The sequence below is a fragment of the Eublepharis macularius genome, chromosome 7, assembly GCF_028583425.1.
Source record: "Eublepharis macularius isolate TG4126 chromosome 7, MPM_Emac_v1.0, whole genome shotgun sequence".
Classification (NCBI taxonomy): domain Eukaryota; kingdom Metazoa; phylum Chordata; class Lepidosauria; order Squamata; family Eublepharidae; genus Eublepharis; species Eublepharis macularius.
In genome coordinates this window covers 87,496,924-87,519,500 of record NC_072796.1, presented here as the reverse complement: position 1 = coordinate 87,519,500, position 22,577 = coordinate 87,496,924, and the positions used below count along the sequence as shown (strand labels likewise).

General features: G+C 39.4%; 1 protein-coding gene across 2 annotated transcripts in view; it reads right to left on the bottom strand.

Moving 5' to 3' along the window:
* The window catches only part of RP1 (RP1 axonemal microtubule associated), a 302,837-nt gene that overhangs the window by 90,412 nt on the left and 189,848 nt on the right, over positions 1-22,577 (bottom strand). For both annotated transcript variants that reach the window (XM_054985404.1, XM_054985406.1), the window contains exons 27-32: positions 20,662-20,816; positions 17,668-17,746; positions 16,200-16,278; positions 13,360-13,415; positions 13,214-13,246; positions 10,124-10,290 (exon numbers count right to left, since the gene is read on the bottom strand). In XM_054985404.1, coding sequence (XP_054841379.1) covers positions 10,124-10,290; positions 13,214-13,246; positions 13,360-13,415; positions 16,200-16,278; positions 17,668-17,746; positions 20,662-20,816 — 569 coding nt within the window. The remainder of the gene's footprint in view (positions 1-10,123; positions 10,291-13,213; positions 13,247-13,359; positions 13,416-16,199; positions 16,279-17,667; positions 17,747-20,661; positions 20,817-22,577) is intronic.

The following is a 22,577-nucleotide window of genomic DNA, read 5'->3' as shown; positions in this document are numbered from 1 at the left end:
AAAAGAAAAAAAATGGAATAATGGACTATTAAAGAACCCATCACTCATGGAGAGACTTTCCTGTTACATAATTTTATGCATTTTGAGAATTACTTTTCCACGTAAAAATCCTCAATATGATATACAAATTTTAAAAAATTCAAAATCAGTTTCAAGCAATGGACGTAACAATTAAAAGAAACAAAATAGTTAAAATCGAAATAAAAACAAGCAAAACAGCATGTGTTTAGCTATTACCAACAGGAAGAACAGGAAAATCATGTGGGCACCAAACAGCAACCAATATATGTGCCTTCTGGTTAACTGGGAAGGATGAACCATAAATACAAGGTACTATGATAGGGCATCAGAGGGCATAGGGCATCAGTAGTCAAGGATGCACAACAGAATTTAAAATCTTGGCAATGCCACCCACTTTATCTATCATTCTAATGAGTGATGCCTTCATCAAATAGTTAACTACTTCCTCACTAGGAATGAAATTAATTTGTACGTTTGTTATTTTACATGAGGTGCATTAAAAAAAACTAATATTATACATTGTGATACCCTGAAACACAATTAACAGAGTAAAGGCTCAGGACAAATGTCTTTTGCACCATGAGGCTGGATCCAATCAACTTTTCTACTGGGAAAAAAGGAAGAAGTGCCCCCCTTTGACCAATCACAAAAAAAAGGTTATGTGAGATATGGGATCTATATGTACAAAAGCCATGAGGGACAGAAGCTGCTCTAAGAGCGCAAATGGTTGAGATTCAGTGAAAAAGCTGGCTGGATTCAACTCAGTATGATTTTGTGCTTACTATTTAAATAATGTGTTCCTTATTTTTACAGCTATAAGTCTTTTTATATGATTGAGGGGTTGATGCTTGATCCAGAGGCTTCGTTGTGACCTTCTGGCTGTGAATGTCAATTTTTGGTTGCTGTGGACGGTTAAAATGTCAAGAAAATCAATGTCTTTCATTGTTCATCTTCTCTTAGGACTCTTCTATTTGTGTATATAGAGAAAAAACAGATAGTGAACAACACTCAGATTAGGAAATTTGGATGGATGGATATGGGAAACATCATTCTTAATTAGTTTTCTATTCCTTTGTAATGAGCATGAATGAGGTAGATAGAACAGATTCTTTGTTGCCTTGTATCTTAAGTGGGAAGGAACATATTTTTTCAGTGCAATCCTGTAGTAGGCAGCCCACTGTCCAGTCCCCCACTTTCGCCAGTGAAGAGAAAAATGTCATGGTGGCTACCCTCCTCTGAGGGTCCTCCAAGGACAAGGGGTTTCCAAGTGGACTCCATTTCTGTAGCTTGAAATAGCTCTGTTGGCATTCCATCTACTCCAGGTGCTTGGTTTCTCCCAATTGCCTTGAGTGCAACTTTTACTTCACTTTCTAGGATTTCTGGTTCTTCACCAATGGATTCTTCGACAAAAGTATCTGTCATCCCTCCATCTCGTTTGTATAGTTCTTTGGTGTATTGTTTCCATCTTCCCTTTATTTTGTCCTGATTAGATACCGTATTTCCGTGTTGATCTTTCAGCATCTCAAGCCATGGCTTGAATTTCCTTTTGATTTCTCGGATCTTTTGGAACAGATCTCTTGTTCTTCTTTTTTTGTTGTTGTCTTCTTATTCTTTGCGCTGGTTCTTATAATAAATTGCGTGCAAGTCGCTGAAAAGCTGCATTTAGAATTTTGACCCTATTTCTGTCACCTTTTGCTTTTGCTTCTCGGCTATCTTTAGCAATTGTAAGAGTTTCCTCAGTCATCCATTTAGGCTTTTCCTTTCTTTTGCACATTCTTCCTTGATAATATAGTTCTTTTGGCTCACAATCCACCAAACTTAGTATTCCAAATCTGTTCCTTACCTGGTCTTTAAATTCTTCAGGAATATTATTTGGATTGTATATTGACACTATGATTCTTTTAGTGTTTCTCTTCAGATTTATTCTAATTTTTGATATTAGCAACTCATGATCTGTATTGCAGTCAGCTCCTGGTCTTGTTTTAGCAGAGAGAATAGAGCTCCTCCATCTTTTGCTTCCAATTATGCATTGGTTCCTAAATCGGTCACCCAGGGATTTTCAACATATACAATTGCCATTTTGGTTGCTTGCCCACAGAAGAAAATTTGTGCCTTGTCTGTGAAGAGAATTTACTACTTTCATTCAGTTTACTCAAAATGAAATCTGAAGTGAGATAGTATAAAACTTGGTATAATAGATTAATCACTTGTTAGTTAGAAACAGATGATGCTAAAGTAGATGGTAAAAGTGGCAGCAGAGAAATTCAGAAAGGATTCATAATGAAATGCTCCAAACAAATAAGTTCAGCAGTGATTCAGGATTGTTTGAAAGTAAGGAATCCTCTCTCCTGTCAGTAAGGATATTTCCAAAATTTTCATCAGTTTATTAACTGTATTTTGAAGTTTCACACTAGCTGATACTGCTTCAGAAGTAGAACGGATGAATTAGGATTTCTCCATAGTACATGTGCAATTTGCTGTGACTTTGTCCCTTCAATTCATTTGAATCATTTCCTTCCTTCAATGTGCATGTACATAAGAATAAAATATTGAACATTCTGGATACTATGATCACATGTGCACCATACCAGCCTGTTTTATGAATGTGCAGGAGTGCAAGTCTATATCAGTAAGGCACCATTCATCATGATCGTGATGCATATGACTACAGCAAGTTTGCTTTAATTTATTTCAATTTACAACTTTTTCTCGAGGTACACTTGTGTTATTTGAAAAGGATGCTAATGAACTGAAGGAGCCAATGGCTGAGACAAATTGTGCATGATCCAATTCTGGAATTAGTTTTATAAATTAACTAACTTAAATTAGAATTATGAAAGATGGAAGTTCTGGAACAAGAAAGGAACAAGACTGAGTATATATGCACTTGTACCTTTAAGATAGTGGTTTTCTGTCACAACTGTCAGAATGGATTCAGATGATCATGAGTTCAGATGACCATGGAGTAATAATATTTGCTATTAGTACATAGTAGGAACCCATGTGAATCTAGGTAATTTGAAGGACCTAATTGTATGATGAGTTCCATGGTTCTGCTAAACTGTGAGCCATATTTATTCCATTATATCCTGACTTGCTTTCAACAAAGTTGCTGAATCTTGTCCCTTCCAACCATAACTTGGGGCATGGCAATTCTCTTCAGAAAAGCCAGCTCCTCAAAGATCCCAAGCAATGAATACGAAAAGGAACAAAACAATCTTTTGTCAAGACAGCTTGTCATTTCATTTCAGACTAAAGATTAAAGTTGTAGACTCATTATGACGAAAGCCATATCTCCAGAAATACTTCTGTGTTATATATGTACACCCCATGATCTCTTGGCCTTTTGTTTCTCATGTGTTCTTCTGTGGAGAGTCATGAAGTCTGGCTTGGAATCTCCTGCATGTTCAAATCCTGGCAAAGATCTGTTGGACCTTTGGATTATATCTATTTTGTTTTGGCGCTGTTCTGGTTTAATTGTGTCCAAGATATTGGGGTACATGTAAAATGTGATAGCATTTGGCACGCTGAGAAAACAGTGCTTTTCATTTTGTGGAGCCAGAGCCATAAGATCTATGAGACTCTGTGCACTAAAATATTCAAGTTTAATCTTTGGAATGTGTGATTATCTCCTTATTAGCATTAATGATCCTATTTCAAAACACTGAAAAAGGAAAAATTCAGTGTCCTTCTCCATTTCTAGGTAATGGCTTTTGATAAGCAATGAAGGCTTTAGTTCAGATTGTTTGCAAGAAGATTTCCAGTCTGTAACATTATTGCCTACAGGTTTTCTTCACAGATTAACTCCAGGATGCCATTTATATCAAACAGCCACTTATTCCAAGAATACTACAGACTATTTTACAGCACTTCTTAATCTGCAATGGTGACGATAAAACTGTGTGAGAGAACATGCTCATAACTATCTTCCTGCCTTGTTACTCAGAAGTCTGCCAAAATCTCGAAAGTCTCGTGCAATACATTTGAAACTACAAAGCAAAATTATAGCAATAAGTGACTTAAAGTGATAATAAAAATGCTTTCCAATCATAATTTTTTTCAGATTTTTCCTCATTAACTGAGCATGTCTCTTCTGCATTCCAGCAGTTGGAAGACTGTCTCCTCGCACTATTAGCACTATATGCGAACCTTGAATAGGTCCCCCTAATCCTGCATAATAATGTTAGCATTTTTTCATGATTGCAGGGATATGCCTAGGGTTGCCAGGTCCCTCTATTCTCTCAGCAGGAGGATAGGGGCCTGGAACTTACCCTAGTGTGCGCGTCAGCGCACGTGTGCTCTGGCAGTGGCATGATGACATCACTTCCGGAAGTGATGTCACCACACAAGTGTGGTCTTCAATATCTTCAGTCTTTATATCAAAAATGGAAGACGGATGCTAAAGGCGTGTAACTGAATGACTGTTTGAAGTGTATATGTTGGACTCTGTTATAACGACTGCCAGGATGAAGAGATGAAACGGGCAGATTGCTGGCTTCCTGTCGCAGTTGTTTATATTACCACCGTTGTTGCTATTCATTACCTCCATCATATTAGACTGTACAAGATCATATACACCTATTTTGTCTTAGTAGAAGATTACTGTAAGATTGATATTGAAGATCTTGTTCATTTCCAGTCAAGAAAATTTGCTTGGCCTGAATGGTGGTTACTTTGTAGACATTTTTGTCAATTTCAGGCACTAGCACTTTAATACTGCATAGGAATTCTGATTGACCATTATTTTTGTATGATGCTTTACCTCATGTATATGCAACCACTGTATATGTATATATTTACCACTTTTTAAGTTGTTTGGAATAATGCTTATTAATTTGAATTGAACTATACTTTAATATAGTAGTTAGGTTATCACGGCTTCTTGTTTTCATTTGCCTTGTCTTCTAGAAATCAAGCAACAAAATAAGTGTTTGGGATCAGAATCTCTTGGTTATTGCGACATGAAAATTAGCTGTTAGAACTGTGGCTCTAACCAGGCCAAATTCAAATAAAATGGTGGGATTTTATCTGAGCAATTAAATATACACACTAAAGATCACTTCACACAGATAAACTTCTTAAACCTGTTTAATCATTTAGCATACACTAGCAGGATGGCTAAAGAGTTGCCAATGATTAGTAATAGACAAAGAATGCATTATAATCTGCAACTGTGGTTGTGAATACAAAGTTGAGGATGAAGAAACAAGATTCAAGGCCAGCAGCACCTTAAAGACCGACAGAATTTCCAGAGCTCTCAAGTGTCAAAGCTCCCTTCATCAGATACTCTCAAATACTCTTGAAAATAGTTTGTAGCCCTAACAACTAACATGCCCTCCGTGAACCCATCACAGCTTTTCAATGCTTCCCTCATATGAACTGCAACTGTAGAAGTGCCAGATCTTCATCAGGTTTTATCTGCCCCCTTCCCCTATGTGGGATATTATGGCATCCATGGGTCTGACCCATGGGGATCAGACCCATTGGCATTGGGGATGCCAATGCCATTTTAGAGCTGAAAGTCATTTAAAAATGCTGTGAGGACCCAATCCTGTTTTGGCACTTGAAAAGGCATGGGGAGGGGCACAAGATCTCTTGGGCCTGCTGCACTTTAGGCATTTTTAAATGGCTGAGTTTAGCTCTAATATGGCATCAGCATCCATGGGTTGAACCTGTGGATGCTATTGTATTTAGTTTGGCCCATAGTTATCTCAACTAATCTATTCATTTGAAGAGGCTTGAAGCTTACAGCTTGTCCATACAGCTTCACTGTGGAGCTGGATCCTATGCATGTTTACTCAGAAGTAAGTTTAATAGAGCATACTCCCAAGTAACTATTGTATTTTATGGATGATGTGAGCCGCCCTGAGCCCATTCGTGGGGGGGCGGGGTATAAATCAAATCAAATAAAAATAAATTAAAAAACTATGCAGGCTTCATGTGAAGGAAAGCTTCTTGAAGTTAAAACATTTATATCAACCAAAAAACCTGATCAGTAAAAGCAACCATAATAACTTTTATGTCTGGTATTAACATGGCAACAGCGCTGGTTACGTAACGAGACATTGTCTGGAATTGCTGCTGTTTATTCACTGAAACAACAGAGCTTGAAATCCAGAGTGCTAGAAAAAGGCCACTGTGGGTGGAAGTGGGGGGGGGGAGTTGTTTCTCTCACAGAAATAATATCATAAGGGATACATAGAATGATGGCTTGAAATCTAGCATCATTATATATCCTACATTGTGATGGCATGTTTGTTTGCTCAAAATATACAAAACTTGCTATATTTCACTCTAGCTCTAACTACAGTCCCATGGGAGTCGCCACCTATTTCAGTGGAAATTATTTACAAGATGATAGTCTTATATCACAGTCTTCTTCTTTAGTATCAGGAAAAGCTCCACGCCAGCAAAATGGATTGTCATTGTGCATGTGGTGTATCCCCATACACCCAGTTGAGAGTGAGACAGCTCCTCCTCATGTGGAGAGCTATGTGTTCACTGAAACATCCTTTGAACGCTAACACTGTTGGATGGGTAATTGTGTGTGTTGCCTAAATATTCATGGGACTAATTAGACTCAAAGACAGGAATCAACATGAGACATGCTGTTTTCAAGAAATTCAATTTATGTATACAGTGCTGCGTTATCGACTGAAATCCTTACTAACCCCTATTGTATAGAACTAGGATCTTTGCTGTTGCTCTGTTCCTGCTTATTGCTTTGCTGAATTTGCAATCTTCTGTTAATTGCAACATTACACAGCCATTCCCATGGCAACCAGTTGTATCACCACAAATGGAAATAGGTGAACTCTTGAAACAAAAAGGCTCCGATAATTTAAACAGTCTCAGAAATGAGGTATAAAAAAGAAAACAGAAACTTAATGTCACTTGAATGCCTTTTGAACAGAATGGCTCCCAGCTATTTTTCATGCCACTCCAATTGTTCTTAAATTTCAGGTATGACTTCGTATACTATAGAATACTCTGATTAGTACCTCTGGTAGGAGTGGGAGAGGTATATTGGATTTGAAAAGGGATGCCTCTTTTTAATATGTGTACGTTTGTGAGAAAGAAAATACCAACTCAGCAATTTTTCTCCTGGAATTACAACTGATCTCCAACTGACAGATATCAGTTCTCCAGTTCTCCTGTAGAAAATGGGCTGCTTTGGAGAAGAACACTATGACATTATATCCCACTGAGGTCCTTCCCCTCCCCAAATGCCAACCTTCGCACATTCCACCCCCACCCCCCAAATCTCCAGGAATTTCTCAACATGGTGGCCACCCTACTCGCTATGCTCTATGTTCCACTATGATAAAGTATTACCATTATTACTCTAGTCAAAAAATCAGAGTCACTTAAAAAACAGTTCAAGCAATATCCCACAATGCTGAATGTTGTATAAGTATGCTATAGTATAACTGAGGGCAAAACAATTAAAGTGTCTGAAAAACCAGCTTTTCTATCAGCCTACAGCTCTATTATTTAAATGAGGCATTCTCCTCAACAGACCCCTGCTGTAACAGATTCCACTTTTATAAAGGACAGATGGGACTTGAATTAAATTGCTTCATTTTTTGAAAATCCACCAGCAAGGGTAACAAACAAGCCTGGCTATATTTTCTACTTCAGTGCCCCAAATATAAGGATGTGCAAGAAAGGCCTCTTCTAATACAGGTGAAGCAGTCAATCAAAAATAATAAGAAAAAATGTGCCAGGTTTCTCTAGCAGAAATGAAGAACATGGGTATTCAGCAACCCAGAAACTAAAACCCAAACAGACAGTTCTGTAAAATCTGGCTTGGGCCAAAATCCCTTGATACAATGGGTACAGTCCAAAGAAAATTAAATATAGCTTGTCTATCACTCCACATAGGGGCCCGCTAAAAATGCTTCTCTGCATCAATGGCTGTTGCTAACCTCAAGTTGGGAAATACCTGGAGGCTTGGGGTTGAGCCTGGGGAGGATGGGGTTTGGGAGGGAGAGACCTCAGCGGGGTCTCTCCCTCCCAAACAATGCAATACAGCCCACCCTCTAAAAAGCTGCCATTTTCTCCAGGGGAACAGATCTCTGCAGTCTGAAGATTAGCTGTAATTCCAGGCGATCTCCAGCCTCCTTCTGGAAGTTGGCAGCCCTACAAAGGCTCTATGTGGCACTGCAGTCTTTGAGTCAACACTAAGACTCATTGATATCAGTGTGATATAGACTTTAGGGTCACTGATGTCAAATACAGTTTGTCTCTGGATTGTGTTAGCATAAATATATCTAGTTTATAGATCATGGCTTCACATACTCAGCTGCATCCCAGCTCATGAGACTGGTATGTGCATGTTGTAACCCAGCCTCAGCCCCGTTGAATAAACTGTGGAAGGCTTACACACAGCGTATTAAAGAAACATTGCCTAAGCATTGGCCTGGCTGTGCTAAAGACTTCCTTTGGCTTGGGCTTTGCAGACCAATTGAAACCATAGAAATATCCCATTCCCAGGATAAGAAACTTCTTTGAGCTATGCCTGTGGGCTTACTCAAGAATGGCACTGTGATGGACTGCATGTTTTAAAACACTTGTAAGTGCTGTACACACAGCTGCAGGACTAGTAACAGTTAATACCTCACAGAATCAGAGAGCTTTGAGTAACAGGCTACTCCAAGGGATCTGATTGGGTAGAATGAACTGGAAAGAGGAGGGTCTGTTTTCAGTCCCAGCAGAAAGATTGAGTGTGAAGAGTTGGGAGATGGACTCCAATGGAAAGCAGATTTAACACCGACAGAAAAACTGGGGAAAGTTGGCAAGTAGGTTTGGGAAGTAGGTGTGGACATACAATCAGGGCAAAAAAAGGGATAAATCTTCTAAGAAGAGGAGATTTCTACCCAGTCAAACAGGAAAGTAGCTGTGGAGAGTGAAGAGATCCCTGGTCAGGTGTAGAGATGGGAATGAATGGAGAAAAATCCAAAAAATCTGAAATGTGGTTTGTCACATTTCATGAACCATGAACTTTCATGAACTTGTCCCAGTTTGCAAACTGGTTCATTTGGTTTGTGAAAACATCACTTTCACGGCAGCAGATGGTCTGCAGAATAGGGGTTTGTGCTTCAAGTTTCCCCCTTTTAAATGCCTGCCACTTTTCAGCTAATGGGAGGGGGATCCCCCATCAGCTGAAAAAAGCTGCTGGGCTTGAAAGCAGCAATACTTTCATTGCCACGCAAGAAAAGTGTTGCTGCTTACAAACTACTGCTACTTTTTTCAGCTGAAGGGAGGGGTATCCTCCTATCAACTGGGGTCCTTTTCACACTGAGACTTTAAAGCGTTTCAATATCAGTTCTGCTTCCCATGTTTGCAGGAGTTTGCTGACATTTCCAGGCCAGCAGGTCACTTCCGGGCCAGTAGGAGGTCTGCAGGAAGTCCATCTGTTGCCTAGGAAACTGATTGATTAGCACCAGGCTACCTGCAGTGATGAAACAAAAAATGAACCAAACAAACCAGCCTAAAGTTTGTGGCGGTTCGTTAGAAATGGGATCTGATGAACCGCTGGTTCGCGAACCACAAACTGACCTGGTTCGTCACAAATTTTGGTTCATATTTTGGTTCGTGCCCATCTCTACTCCTAGGCCTAGTGCACTGTTCATTCAGTGTCCCATACTGTATTCCTCCTCCCCTTTCTGTACTCTGTAATCAGCCTTGAATCTCAGTGATAAAGGTGGCTATAAATAAGCTAAATACAAATAAATAATCAAAACTAAATAAATCATTTAGGCCCACCTCTAACTATGTCTAAAACCTTTCTTTATGGCCTGTAGATTGCTTCTTTTTCTTTCTTTCTGAAGACATGCATTTTCAAGTGGGCCATTATGGTAGGTTGTATGCTGAAAACACAATGTTTTAGTTATATTCCATCTTGAAGACATCCTCAAAAATATTTATAGATTGCAAAAGAACAAAGGAAAGCATTAGAAGAAAATCTAAAGCACCACCAACCCATTGCTGCAAATAGAGATGGCATTTACAACAACCACAGCAAGATTTCTAATATATCCTTTGGCTCTATCAAGATGTCAGTACAATCTCTGTGCTGCAACATCGAGCTTTGACTTACAAGGAATTCATCCATTGCTCCTGGTAGAAAACACACATATCCTGAGCTTTGTGAAGAAAGGAGAAGATCATCACTTTTGCCCTTTGAGCCATAAATCACAAGGGTTCTCTTGCACTGCAGTGGCTCTGGGGAATCTTGAGCAGTCCTAACTAGCAGTCTCCATTGTCCTATTGAATAAAAGTAAACAAAAAAATCCTATTTATAATATAGAGGAGGAAAATGCAAAGACTGTGTTGTTATTTTTCTGACTATGTCTACAATACTTTTCAGCAGTGCTACACATATCCTAGCATTTTTGAAACAATGTGCTCCCCACTTACAGATAATATCCCACCAACAACATGACATCTATGCTTTTAAATAGTTGAATTTTCCCAGCGTTTTAATAAATAAAACATTTAAAAGGATATCAGAGGTGCAGCTCATTTTCAATAAATTCAAATGAATTTAGATTCTCTGTTTAACCATTCACTTTTGTGTGTCCTTTCTGATAGTTCTTCTTCCTCAACCATTTTATTCTCTCAATTTTTCTTCATCCCCATTTTGTTCTTTGATTTTTGTCATCTTTTGTCCCCCTCCTTCTATATAAGGATTTTTCACAAGCTGACACTTTTAAGATGCAGGGACAGAAGAACTACCAGTTATGCAGGTCACAGGAGTGAGTCATACAAATTCTGTCAGGAGAGGAGAGAGACATTATTATGGGAGATTCAGATCTGCTGAGTCAGACCTATATTTTCTAGTACTAACCCAATGTCACTGGTCCTTTCTCATAAAGTCTTCTATCAATCTACTATCTGGTCCAGGGGTCTCCTGGATTGCATCTCATTTCTTTTCTTCTAGTTTCTTACATCCACAACTAATAAAGTGTTTAAACTGTCTCTGTGGAATGAGGTCTGCTCTTATATCCCTTACTTCAATTTGTCCTATCCTTGAACTCTTTCCCAATTTTTCCACTACCTGGAGCTAGCAAGTGGCTACATGCAGTTTCATCTTCACCAACACTCCTTCTTGAAAAGGCTACCATATATTTTCCAGATGGCTTATCTAGCTATTCCATCGCATTAGAAAAGATTAACTTTCAGTTATGGTGAACAGAACTCTGTTGCAATGGTAGGTAGGGTATCACTGAAAATGTATCAGCCTGGGTCCCATAGAGGTTTTCTACAAATAGAAGGAATCTGCACCCACAAAGTTTAGATTCCTCCACCCTCCCACTGCAGCCTAAACTACCTTCTGAAACTCAGCTTTTGCAAGGGGGCGGTGGTAAATCCCTAAGAACAGCATGGGGAGAATTGGAGATCTGCATCTGCATTAGTGAAAATTGTCCCTATCTTCCATCCATTGATGGAATCCAAGCCTTAACAGCAGCAGGAAGATTGATTTGAACACTGGCTTGCATTCAATACAGTTTCTATATACTCTATTTAATAGGTGGCTATCAAGCAAAAATTGATAGAAAGGGCTGTACATATAATTACATTTTCTTAAAAAATATGGTTACATCAACCTCGCGCAAATCACAGAATACTGTGAGATCTGTAGAAATTCAATCATACTTTATAGTTTCTAAGAGTTCTCAACTTGAAAACAATTTAAACAAAATAATAAAATTAAAAACAGGCAGCTAAAGGACCAAACTATATATGAGACTGGTGTCTATGAATGCAAATTAGCTGAAAAAAAACAGTTGCGGTTGGGGGACATTATAGACTAAGAAATAATGCTAGGTGAAGATAAGTTTAGCTCTTTCCTCATGCTATTTCTTTGGTTAAAAATGTTTTCTCTCAATTCTTTTAGCCCTAGTAGGGAAAAAAAGTCTGGTATCCATCTTGTGTCTGTCTCACTTCAGATTTCCGAGATAAGAGGAAGTTACCACAGAAAAGACCAGGGTTTCATCCATATTTCTCTGATGATACACTAAGCAGGGTTTCTTCAACTGGATACATAGGAAGAGACAGTTTTCTTTAGATAGCATTTGATTGTTATATGCATGAGTGAAGCTATATTATTAAAACAATCAAATCTACAATGTAAAACAGATGTACATTCTGTGCAGTGGCCCCACCTTATGGAATAGCCTGCCTGAAGAAGTCAGGAAAGCCCCCACTCTCCCAGCTTTCTACATACTATGCAAAACTGAATTATTCAGGAGGACTTTTTAAACTCAGGCAATAGGGCTATGCTGTAAGGAAATAGTTCAGAGAGATGCTTTAAGGGACAAGAGCTGTAGACTATACCACAGGGTGCTGTATATGGATGTAGCAATGATCTTACTGGGTAGTTTCTGCATCGTTTAATTAGTCAATTTGCTTATATTTTGTTTCAGCAATATTTAATCTCCGTATTCCTACATTTGAATTGTATGCTTCTTTTCAATTTTTTTACTGTGCTGTTTATTGAATGCCCCAGCTATTGATTGCATGGACTTACTCTGTGTAATCTGCCTTTGGTTTCAGTGAGAAAGGCGAGTAATAAACAAACAAATATCTTTCATTTATTCAATAACATAAACAAGGCAGCTAGAAAAGAAGCAACTGACTAGCTGGAGATGCTCAGAGGATCTTTCACAGCCCCTGGGCTCATACGAAAGAACATGGCTTTATGCTAAGTTGTTGTGCTTGCTATCTGTGCAACCATAGTCTGCATTATTTCTAGATGCTCTGAGGATATCCTGATGAACTCTGGCCCGAAACTGCCTTCACTGTCACTTTGCAATGTGGTTTTCAGCTTGCTTGCTAGAGAAGCTGTCCCTATTTATTATATGACAGTAATGTTGGGATAAACAAAAAAGTTGTCTCAGAGGAACCTCTGACTCGTTTTAGAACAGAATAAGAAAGTTTGGAAGCAAACCAAAAATGCTTAGAGAGAAATCCTTTCTTTTACTCATCTAAATAACTTGACATGCCCTTTCCACAGATCATTATCAACCAATTTATCTGCATTTCCCATGTTTTCCAACATTTCACATGAATGGTTGCTTGGCACAGACACTAACTGCTCTCTTCTTTGTCCACTTAAGAAGCAAATTAAGTTTAAATTTAAGTAGCAAGTCAACACTACAGCAAGAGAATATAGAGTTTGGCTTACCTTTAGTGTGTGCCTTTGGTTCATTATTATTTTCTGAAATAAAAATAAAAACATTCTCATTCTCAAGAAGATTCTAAATTCTTAAGCTTAATTAGGATGCTTAGGATATAATTATAATAGAAGTGATTTTTATTTTCAGTACTTACTTATGGCAATTAGTTCTCTCTCCGTCTTCCCATCATCATGGTACTCATCTAGCCATCTTCAATTGTAAAAAGATAGTAATTATAGGGAAGACAGATAGTAATTAGTTTTAATACCATGAAACCCTACATTATTTCTCCCTTTTTAACAAAGTTTTTAAGTATCAGTTGTCAAGTTATATCTTTCTCAGAACCATAAACAAGGGTAACTCTGATTATTTGGGGGGAATTTGTACCAGCAAGCAATTCAACTCCCTTTACTGTCAGGAGAACATGAAAGACTATCTTCAGAAACTCCCTGCTCTATCTTGGCCTGTTTTCAGATTAGGATTACACTCCCTGCCCCTTTTCATTCATTCATTTCAGTTTGAATGTTCATTCATGATACCATGCCAGGAGAAGATTAAACATATAAAACTTGGGTAAATCAGAAATGTATCTGGGGTGGGTGACTACTCTTAACATGAATATTCAGATGAAGAAATGTGCACTAAGTGCTATAGCACAATAAAAAATATTTATAAATATAAAGCTTATTTATGTTGGAAATAGCTATAGTTATGTTAGAATTAACTAGAAGCAGCTGTTCCACTTGTATCAGATCTCTCAGCTGAATCCAGTTGGTTGACTTATGAAAAAATATTAACCAGTAGCTTCAAAGTGACACATCTAGGGTGAACAAATGTGCTCCTCTACATGACTTCACTTATCCTTGCTATCTGAGAAGTTTAAGTATTTTCTGTGGCAAACCTAGAGTACACATATACTATCTGTTCACTGGTATTTATGAAGAGAGAGTAGACTCCATTATTGCAGTCACTTGTTGTATTTAACCTTTGTGCATTATCTATTGCTTTCTCTGAGGGGGAACATTATTTTAAAAAGTAGAAGCTTCATAATCTCATAATAAATCCTTCCACTCTGAGCAAAGGTGGCTAAACTATTCTGGCCCAGCCAATTATCAGCCCATTCAGTTGCAACTGAGTACATCGATTTCAATATACATCGTCTATGCATACAAAGGAATGTATATATCCACTGAGTCCCTCTGTTGCAGTTGCAATGAATGGGGAAACCTGTGGGTAGGGGAATGCTGTTCATACCTCAGAATTCTCACACCTATAACAGATCTCTGAATTATAACCATCCCTGTTCTTGATTGCATATTTATTTTCAGCAACTATACGGTGCTAATTAAATGTCCTTCCCTTAAGATGAATTACCCCATTTCACTGAGTTTAAGAGAGAGAATTGTTTGTGCCAGCTCCTTTTCAAATGAACTCCTTTGATTTAAACCTAGTTAATAAAATTAAATAAATAATGTAGTTGCCAGTGTAACAACAAAATAATTTTGTCATCGTTGAAACTGAAATACAGTGTAGGCTTCTATATCTAAATATCAGTGGATTAATGCAGGATATTTAATCAGATATTTACATAGGCTGATGCAACTTGAAAGAGATGCAGTACATTTAGACAATCAAGATAATCAAAGATGAAATAAGGAGAGATCTAATTTTAATCAGACAAAAAATTGGGTTTGAGAGGTTTTATAATAGTTTCCTGTCTCAGCAGATTTTTAATTGATATCTTGGCTACTCAAACTGTTCCAAAATGGTGCTGACAAGAGAAAAATGTGCTAGTAGCTACATAACCAGGAATTCCTGAAGACCCAATCTGGTAATGTACTAGTACACAATTTAACAAACAAAAAACTGCACAGAGAGAGATATGAATATGATTCTTTATCAGTTTGTGGTGGTAAGATGCCTTAGTCAATACAAAAGCTGATATTAAAGGCTTGTAACTTTATTCTGCTCAGAAAAGCATTTTAAATGGTTAAATATTTTGTATTTGTTACACAGAAACCAAGAGACACTGCAGAATAGTGTTTTAAGTTCTCTCTGGAGATCTCTCTGGTTGTCCCATCACTCAACAGCTTAGGATACCAACTAAACTCTATGTTAACATAACACTACCATTGCACCAGATTAAATGGAAGATAAATTGGATGCATAAACCATAAAACCTATTATCGGTATCTAAGAACAAGTGTGCCCAATACGAGCAGTCACATGTAAGATTTTGCAAATTCAGGGGAATCCCTAATTTTGCAGGGAGGAATTAAAAATAAGCTGAGTCAAAATAGACAAATAAAAATCACAGGAGTCTGGCATTGAAAATGGAAGAGAGGTGACAGTGCAGAACAGAAGGAGGAGGTAATGAAGAGGGAGAGACAGAGTTGGTGACAAGAAAAGTAAAATCAAAGCTGGAGTTAGAGGCAAAGGGAGAAAGAGCCAATGGCAAGAAGGGGAGGGGAGAATGAAGTTTTCCCTCCCCTATGATTCTTTGGAGGTTCCTACTTGCTCCAGACTAACAGTGAAATCCTAAACAGGTCCATTCAGAATCCCTTTTCAATCTATTTAATGATTCATACGCCAAGGAAAGTGTTCTTAAGATTGTACTACAAATAGTAATATGCTTATATACTGCTCTTCTAGACGGATTGGTGCCCCACTTGGATTAGTGAACAAGGTCCCACAACACAACTGGAGAGCTGGGGCTGAGAGGAGTGGTCACCTGTAGAGCTCATGGCAGTTGTGGGATTCAAACTAGCAGAATGCCAATTCACATCTCAACCACTCAACCAGGTGTGAAACCTGCAGAAGCACATTGCACAATAAGATCACTAGTCTTATAGTGACGGGCAATTTATCTTTCAGAGAAGTTTGTCTGAATTACAGGTTCTCTCAATAAGGAACAAAAAACCTAAACCTTCTAAAAAGCCTTTTAATAATACCTCAATAGAAACTCATAAAGGAAGCAATTTATTAATTATTTACCTATCACAAGGAAATATGACTACTACCTCTTCTCCTTCTTGAAACTTAATGAAGATCTTGTCAAGAAACCATCCATTACCTGTGATTTAATGACAAGAAGTGTATTGAAATCTTTGGGGGGAAAAGATCTTTAGATGACTTTGCTCAAGGAAGTGTTCCTGATACAGGGAAGATAAAATTTTCCCAGAACTTCTGGTTCTAGCTGGAATACAGAAACATAGAAACAGAAAGATAGAAAGGACCTCAAGAGTCATCTAGTCCAACTCCTTGCACAATGCAGGAGATTCACAACTACCCCTTCTCATTCCCCAATGTCCTCTGCTCAATGTCCAGAGGAAGACAAAACTCCTCCAAGATTCCAAGCCAATCTGGCATGGAGGAAATTCCTACCTGACCCCAAAGTGGTATGTTTATGAACTCTGTGGTCAAGTTCCAGTGGTAGAGTACATGCATATCATCCTTGGTTCAATTCCTGGCATCTCCAAATAAAGGATCAGATATTGATATGATGGTGAAAGACCTCTCTGCCTGAAACCCCAGAATTGCTCTGCCAGCCAATGACAATGATGAGCTTGGCCTGAATATAAGGCAGTTGCATGCTCTACTCTTGCATATTTACACACCATGGCCGTTTTCACACTGTCTATAAATTGAGTGAGACTCACGGAAGGCTGCTGGCTTTCTCACGCGATTTTTGACGGCCATCTGTTTACAAAACACCACAAACAGTGATTTACGATTGGATGGTGTTAAAAATCGTGTGAGGAAGCTGGCAGCCTTCCGTGAGTCTCACGTGATTTATAGACAGTGTGAAAACGGCCCATTTTGTGGCCTTTTAATGAACAGTATGGGGTGGGGGTGGGGGGTTAAAAGCTTATTTACTTATTATAGCCCACCTTTCTCCTCAGTGGGGACTCTAAGTAGCTTACATCATTTCTTCTCTCCTCCCTTTTATCCTCACAACAACCTTGTGAGGTAAGTTAGGCTAAAAGTGTGTGATTGGTCCAAAGTCAACTCCATGGTGGAGTTGGGATTAGAATCTGGGTCTCCCAGATCCTAGTCTGACATCCTGATACTCCAAGACAGAACCTTTATTGGCATAACCGTAACAGCGTCAAAAACAAGTAGAGCCTGTTAATTGTTAAGCATTCTAATATCCTGATACTCTAACATAGACATGTTGTGCTACCCTTTGCAGAAATGGTATTCTACATACATTATGAATTGGCTCTTAGGAAAAGTCAACCATAGAAGGACTTCAGAAGATAAAAGGATAGCTGATAGACAGTCTCACCACAGGCTGAAGTTCCTTCATAACATTTTAACTATCTGAGTGTGATAATCTGTATGTCCTGTCCAATAAAAACACTTGCTTGATCTTATGTAGTCTTGAACTACACACAAGAAAATGGATGTTCCTTTTAAAACAGGTAGTGAAAGATATCTGTCAATGGGAAATTAACTCTACCTGGACCAGTTCCATCATGGCTAATGAGTATTTTATTCAGGTTTCCAACTGAAACAGCCTTTATATAGAACACATCAATCTGTAGAAACACAAAAGTAAGAATTACAAAGAGAAGAAACAACTGCATTCCTCTATGTTGTTATTATATTACATTTCGATGATACCCTTCCTCCAGGAACCCTGGGCAGTCCATTCATTTCACTTTTGGTGAGATAATACAACCAGCTTGTTTACTGGTGAAAAGAGAAACAGTGACCTCCTTTGACCATGCTAGAGATCTTGGCACCTGCACGGAAAAAAGCCATGTGAGATGGGGATCTGTAATAAAAAGGAATTTGGGACAGTTTAAGTAAAGAAACGGACAATCCATCCCTTTATCATTGAATCCAAGAAGCCTGTAGGCAGCTGAGAGTGATGATGCAGGAACAATTCACCTATCAATTCTTTATTGACTGACTTCAAATTTGCTTATAAGCCTTATTCAAAATGCTGTTTTAAACTTTGAAGCCCTAAATAATTTGGGTCCCAAATACCTTATCTACCCTTATGAAACTGGCTGCAGCCCAATATCTGCTGGTGATCCTCTATTGTATACATTAAAGTATGCATGAACAGATGTGTGACTGATGGGATCCTGGGATGATGCTCCCAGGAAGTGCAATCCCATTCTCGTAAGTGTACAGTTAGTTCCACCCCTTCTTGCTTGCCACTGAAAATTAAAAGCACACTTACTCTAGAAGGCTTGTGGAAAATATTTTTATCCCTCATGCTGAGATTTTTAAAAATATGCTCTTAATTGTTTGCTGCTGTTTCTTAGCTGGTTACTTTTTTTTACACGTAGCCATAGATTTATTGTCATTAGCCATACACCATCACAAGATTAAAAACAAAACAAAACAAAAAACATGCTTCATCTTTTTTTTACTCTTTTTTGCCCTGTGCTCCTATTTGAATTATGATTGTTGGATTTGAACTATGATTGTTGATCGTAAATACATTTTTACTATTTTTTTAATTATAAATGTGGATTTGAATTGATTGTTAATCTTAATTTTTTTCTATTTTTAAAATTATAAATGTAATCACATCAGTGAAAAAGGCTGATTACATTTGTTGAAGCTAAATAAGCAAAGTTTTCCATAATGAGAACAGCTGTTTAAAAATCAGACAAGTGTGCTGTACCTCAGACTACTTTGGAAACTTAAGGGGCTGCCAAAAGGTATGATGGGCACCTGGAAAAACATTTCTTCTGCATCTCATCCCATGCATTTATGAGAAAAGTCTGAGGAAGGAAGGTAAGTAAGGAATTCAGCAATAATCAGTGAATTTTTTTAAAAAAACCTTTCTAGGAATCCCCAACCATGCTTTGTTTAACGTGAAAACATAATAAGTGCTCTCTTGCTTCAAGAGAGTACTTACCATGATTTCAAGTTAAGAAGAGGATGGAAATCAGCAGCTCCAGATAGCTAAAGAGACTTCTTGCAGTTGTTGAAACCCTGAGATTATAGGCATCGTGCTGGGTACTAGCGTAAGTAGAAAATATCCTCCGACCAATCCTTCTTGAGTGTCTCTAGACAATATGTTTCTACATGGGCATGCACTGGTTTTAACATGCTCTCTGCAGTCACAGGTCAGCTGACGGGAATTGCTTCTTTTTTTAAAAAAGGAAAGCTCAAATGAACTAAGAACAGTGCCACAGGGGAAGGAAAGGCTCCTGCCCTCACCTTAATGCTGTTTTCTTGCATGAAAACTGCATGTGAAGGAAATTTCACTGATTTTGCAACTTCTCATGGAGAATCTGTACAGATTCTCCACATGGAGCAGCAGAGTCAACAAAATAAGCCATCTTCCCATGTGCTGTTTTTGCGCAGGAAAATGACTTGGGAGAAGGCAGGAGCATTCCTCCCCGTGGGGTGCTGTTCTGAGCTAGTTTGAGCTCTCTCTATCTCTCTCTTTTTAAAGAAGCAGTTCCCTTGAGCTGATGTGTGACTGCAGGGATCACATTAAAACCAGTGCATTCCCATGCAGAAAGGATGCTGTCGACTCACTGTCAAGCGATGATTGGCACCGAGAGCAAGACGGAGTGGAGGCGGGGCTAGCAATAGGAGGAGTATCCGAGGGGGCGCTGGGCAGCCGCATGGTCAGCACCATTATACTGGAGCATCAGCAAGCAGCGGGTCACCCACCCACCGCAAAAAGCCTGACTGTGGGGGACTCTGTCACAACTTTATAGGTTGGCGGTTTTGAGGCATTGGGCCGGATCCCAACAGGGTGAGTGGGGCCCTCGGGTCTGCTCACCCCGACGGATCTGGAAGCAAAGGCGCCAGGCAAGGCCGGCGATGGAACAGCTTGTGCCAAGGTGCCAACGGGAGGCTGGCGAGTGATGCATCGGTTGGCAGCCAGGCCTCCGATGCCAACGGGGATCCATGCCCAGATGCCAGGCCAATGCTCCATCCAGCTGTAATCAATAAAGTTGTGGCCATTTCTAACCCAAGCCAGTGTCTGATGTGTTATTAGCCGGTACGCAGTCTGACATAGCACATAGGTGACAAACGTATCATCTAGAGAACCTTGGAGAGAGATTGCTTAGAGAGACCCTCAGCAATCCTGCATATAGAACCAGTTGTGAAGTTGTTAGATCTCATCTTGCCTATATAAACCTCATGTCACTTGTGTATCCAGGTAGTGCTGAGAACACTATGAAAGGGAGGAACATACCTAGTACAATTCTGTTCCAGTTGTGGAAAACAAACCTGTATCAAAATGTTCTACTCAAACCTCAAAAGTAAAAATTATATTTGGTGTAGCAATAAACTGCCCCTGTAGTCAGTCAGGCAGACAAATGGTTTCTTTGTCCTGTACATTTTTCTGAAAAAAAGAACTCATCTGAATATAATCTGGTAAAATACAAATCTATGAGTTTAGACAATCCGGATTTATCAAACAAATGTTACCTACTAATTCCAGTCAGCATTTCTGCAAGCTTTTCTTTACCTGACTACTCCGAAACTTGATTTTCTTGTTCTTTGATCTATGAAGTTTTCGTTTCCCAGAATCCCCTCTGCTTCCAATAAGAGTAATGTATACATTAGCATTTGTTTCTGCATCAGACTTTGAACCTGTGTACACATGGATCTCGTAGATCACCACTGAAATTTACAAAATGTACATTATTTGTGCTTGTTCTGCAGACTTTTTTCAACCTGCTAAAACAACATTTAAACACATTTTTATCCTGCCTTTCCTCCAATGAACTCAGAACTGCGTATATGGATCTTTCCTCCACCATTCCATCCTCATAATAACCTGGGATATAATTTATAGTGCCAGACAGTTTGTCACATTCCCCACAGGACCTCAGACCAGGATCCTTGATCCCCCAGTTGGACTGGGTCAGGTCCCCTAGTGGTTGTTCCTTGTCTCTTCTGCCAAACCCAATATGTCTCCCTTTATTTATCTTGCAGATATCTCCATACATCCCTGTGCAAATTCCTACAGTGGTGTGCCCAGCTCCTGTGAACCATCTTCCCAGCAGACTAGTGAAGGCTCTCCAACTCTGCCCCCTTCCTCATCATGACCTCCTTTCCCTGTTGCTGTCCAGGGGCTCTCCACATGCCCTTGGCTGGTCAGTGGGCTTGCCTTGGCCCCCTGCCTTTCCCTTACCTTAGGGCCTCTCCTGCTGTGTTCACAGCCCCCATCTGCTGGCCTGCCACTTTCTTTTGACTGAGGGGGTGGCTGGGATAGGGCCTGCCCACCCACTTGTGGCATTGTACTATTTCTGGCCTGATCATGTTTACTTCTGATGGAGTCGCCCACAGCAAGTAATTCAGTGGGGCTTACCTCCAGGAAATGTACTTAAAATTACATGCCAGAGAAAGGATTTGTATTCAGGTCCCTTCTGACATATTCCACCACTCCAGCCTCTGAAACACACTGGGTCTCATAATGACATGTGTCTCTGAACCAGAGTTGCAATATAATCATTTGGTCTAATTTAGAAACTAATTTTGTACATGCACAGGATTCCTAATCCTTTTCTCTCTGTTCTGTACACACTGGCAAGACTCAATAAACACCAGCTGCCATGATGAAATTGATAATAAATACATGACTCATTAATAAACAAGTGATTGATATGAACACTTATTCTGCGTAGGGAAAAAAAAGAACCTGACAGAAAAAAATAAAATGAGTATTACAGTGGCTGTCCAGATGTATTGCAATTGTGGCCATCAACTGACATAGAAAGAAAAGTGTCTTTTCTAAAATCAGGGACTGTTTCACCAGTACCTTCATTTGAATGAAAATTACAACTGTAGTTCTATTTGTACTGACCACAAGCAGGGCTTCCTGATTTATTGGGGGCTGCATTGCAGGAATGAGGCAAGAGGCAAGGCACCTGCTAGGCTATTCAACAATTGCCATGTTGTTGTGTGCTTCCATCTGCATCATTTGATAGGTGGGGTGACCTGGCTGTTTCCTGCTCCAAGTGCTGAATGTCCAATCCCATGTCTTCCAGGTAGGGCATGGTGGGGAGACTTGGCCCAAACAGGGCATCTGCTCAGCATGCAGCTGCTCCTGGGTTCTCTTCTGGCACCCCAGCCAAGTGCTCAGCGTCAAGCAATGCCTGTATGTGTGTGCGGGAACAGAGTCTTTGGTCTGTGGCCCCCAAGCCCTGCCACAGACTAGGAAGCAGAGTAACCAGCTACAATAGTCCTGGGCAGCTCATGTCCCCAAGACACACCGGGTATGGGGTGGGGCATTGCGGCCCCTGGCCTGTGGCTGCCCCCAATTGAGCCTGACATGGCAGAAATGCTGCAGGGCATCTTGCAAGCCTTGGAAAGTATGAACACATGGAGCATGTGGAACACCTTCACTCCAATCCATGGACTGTTGGTTTGTGGGCTGAC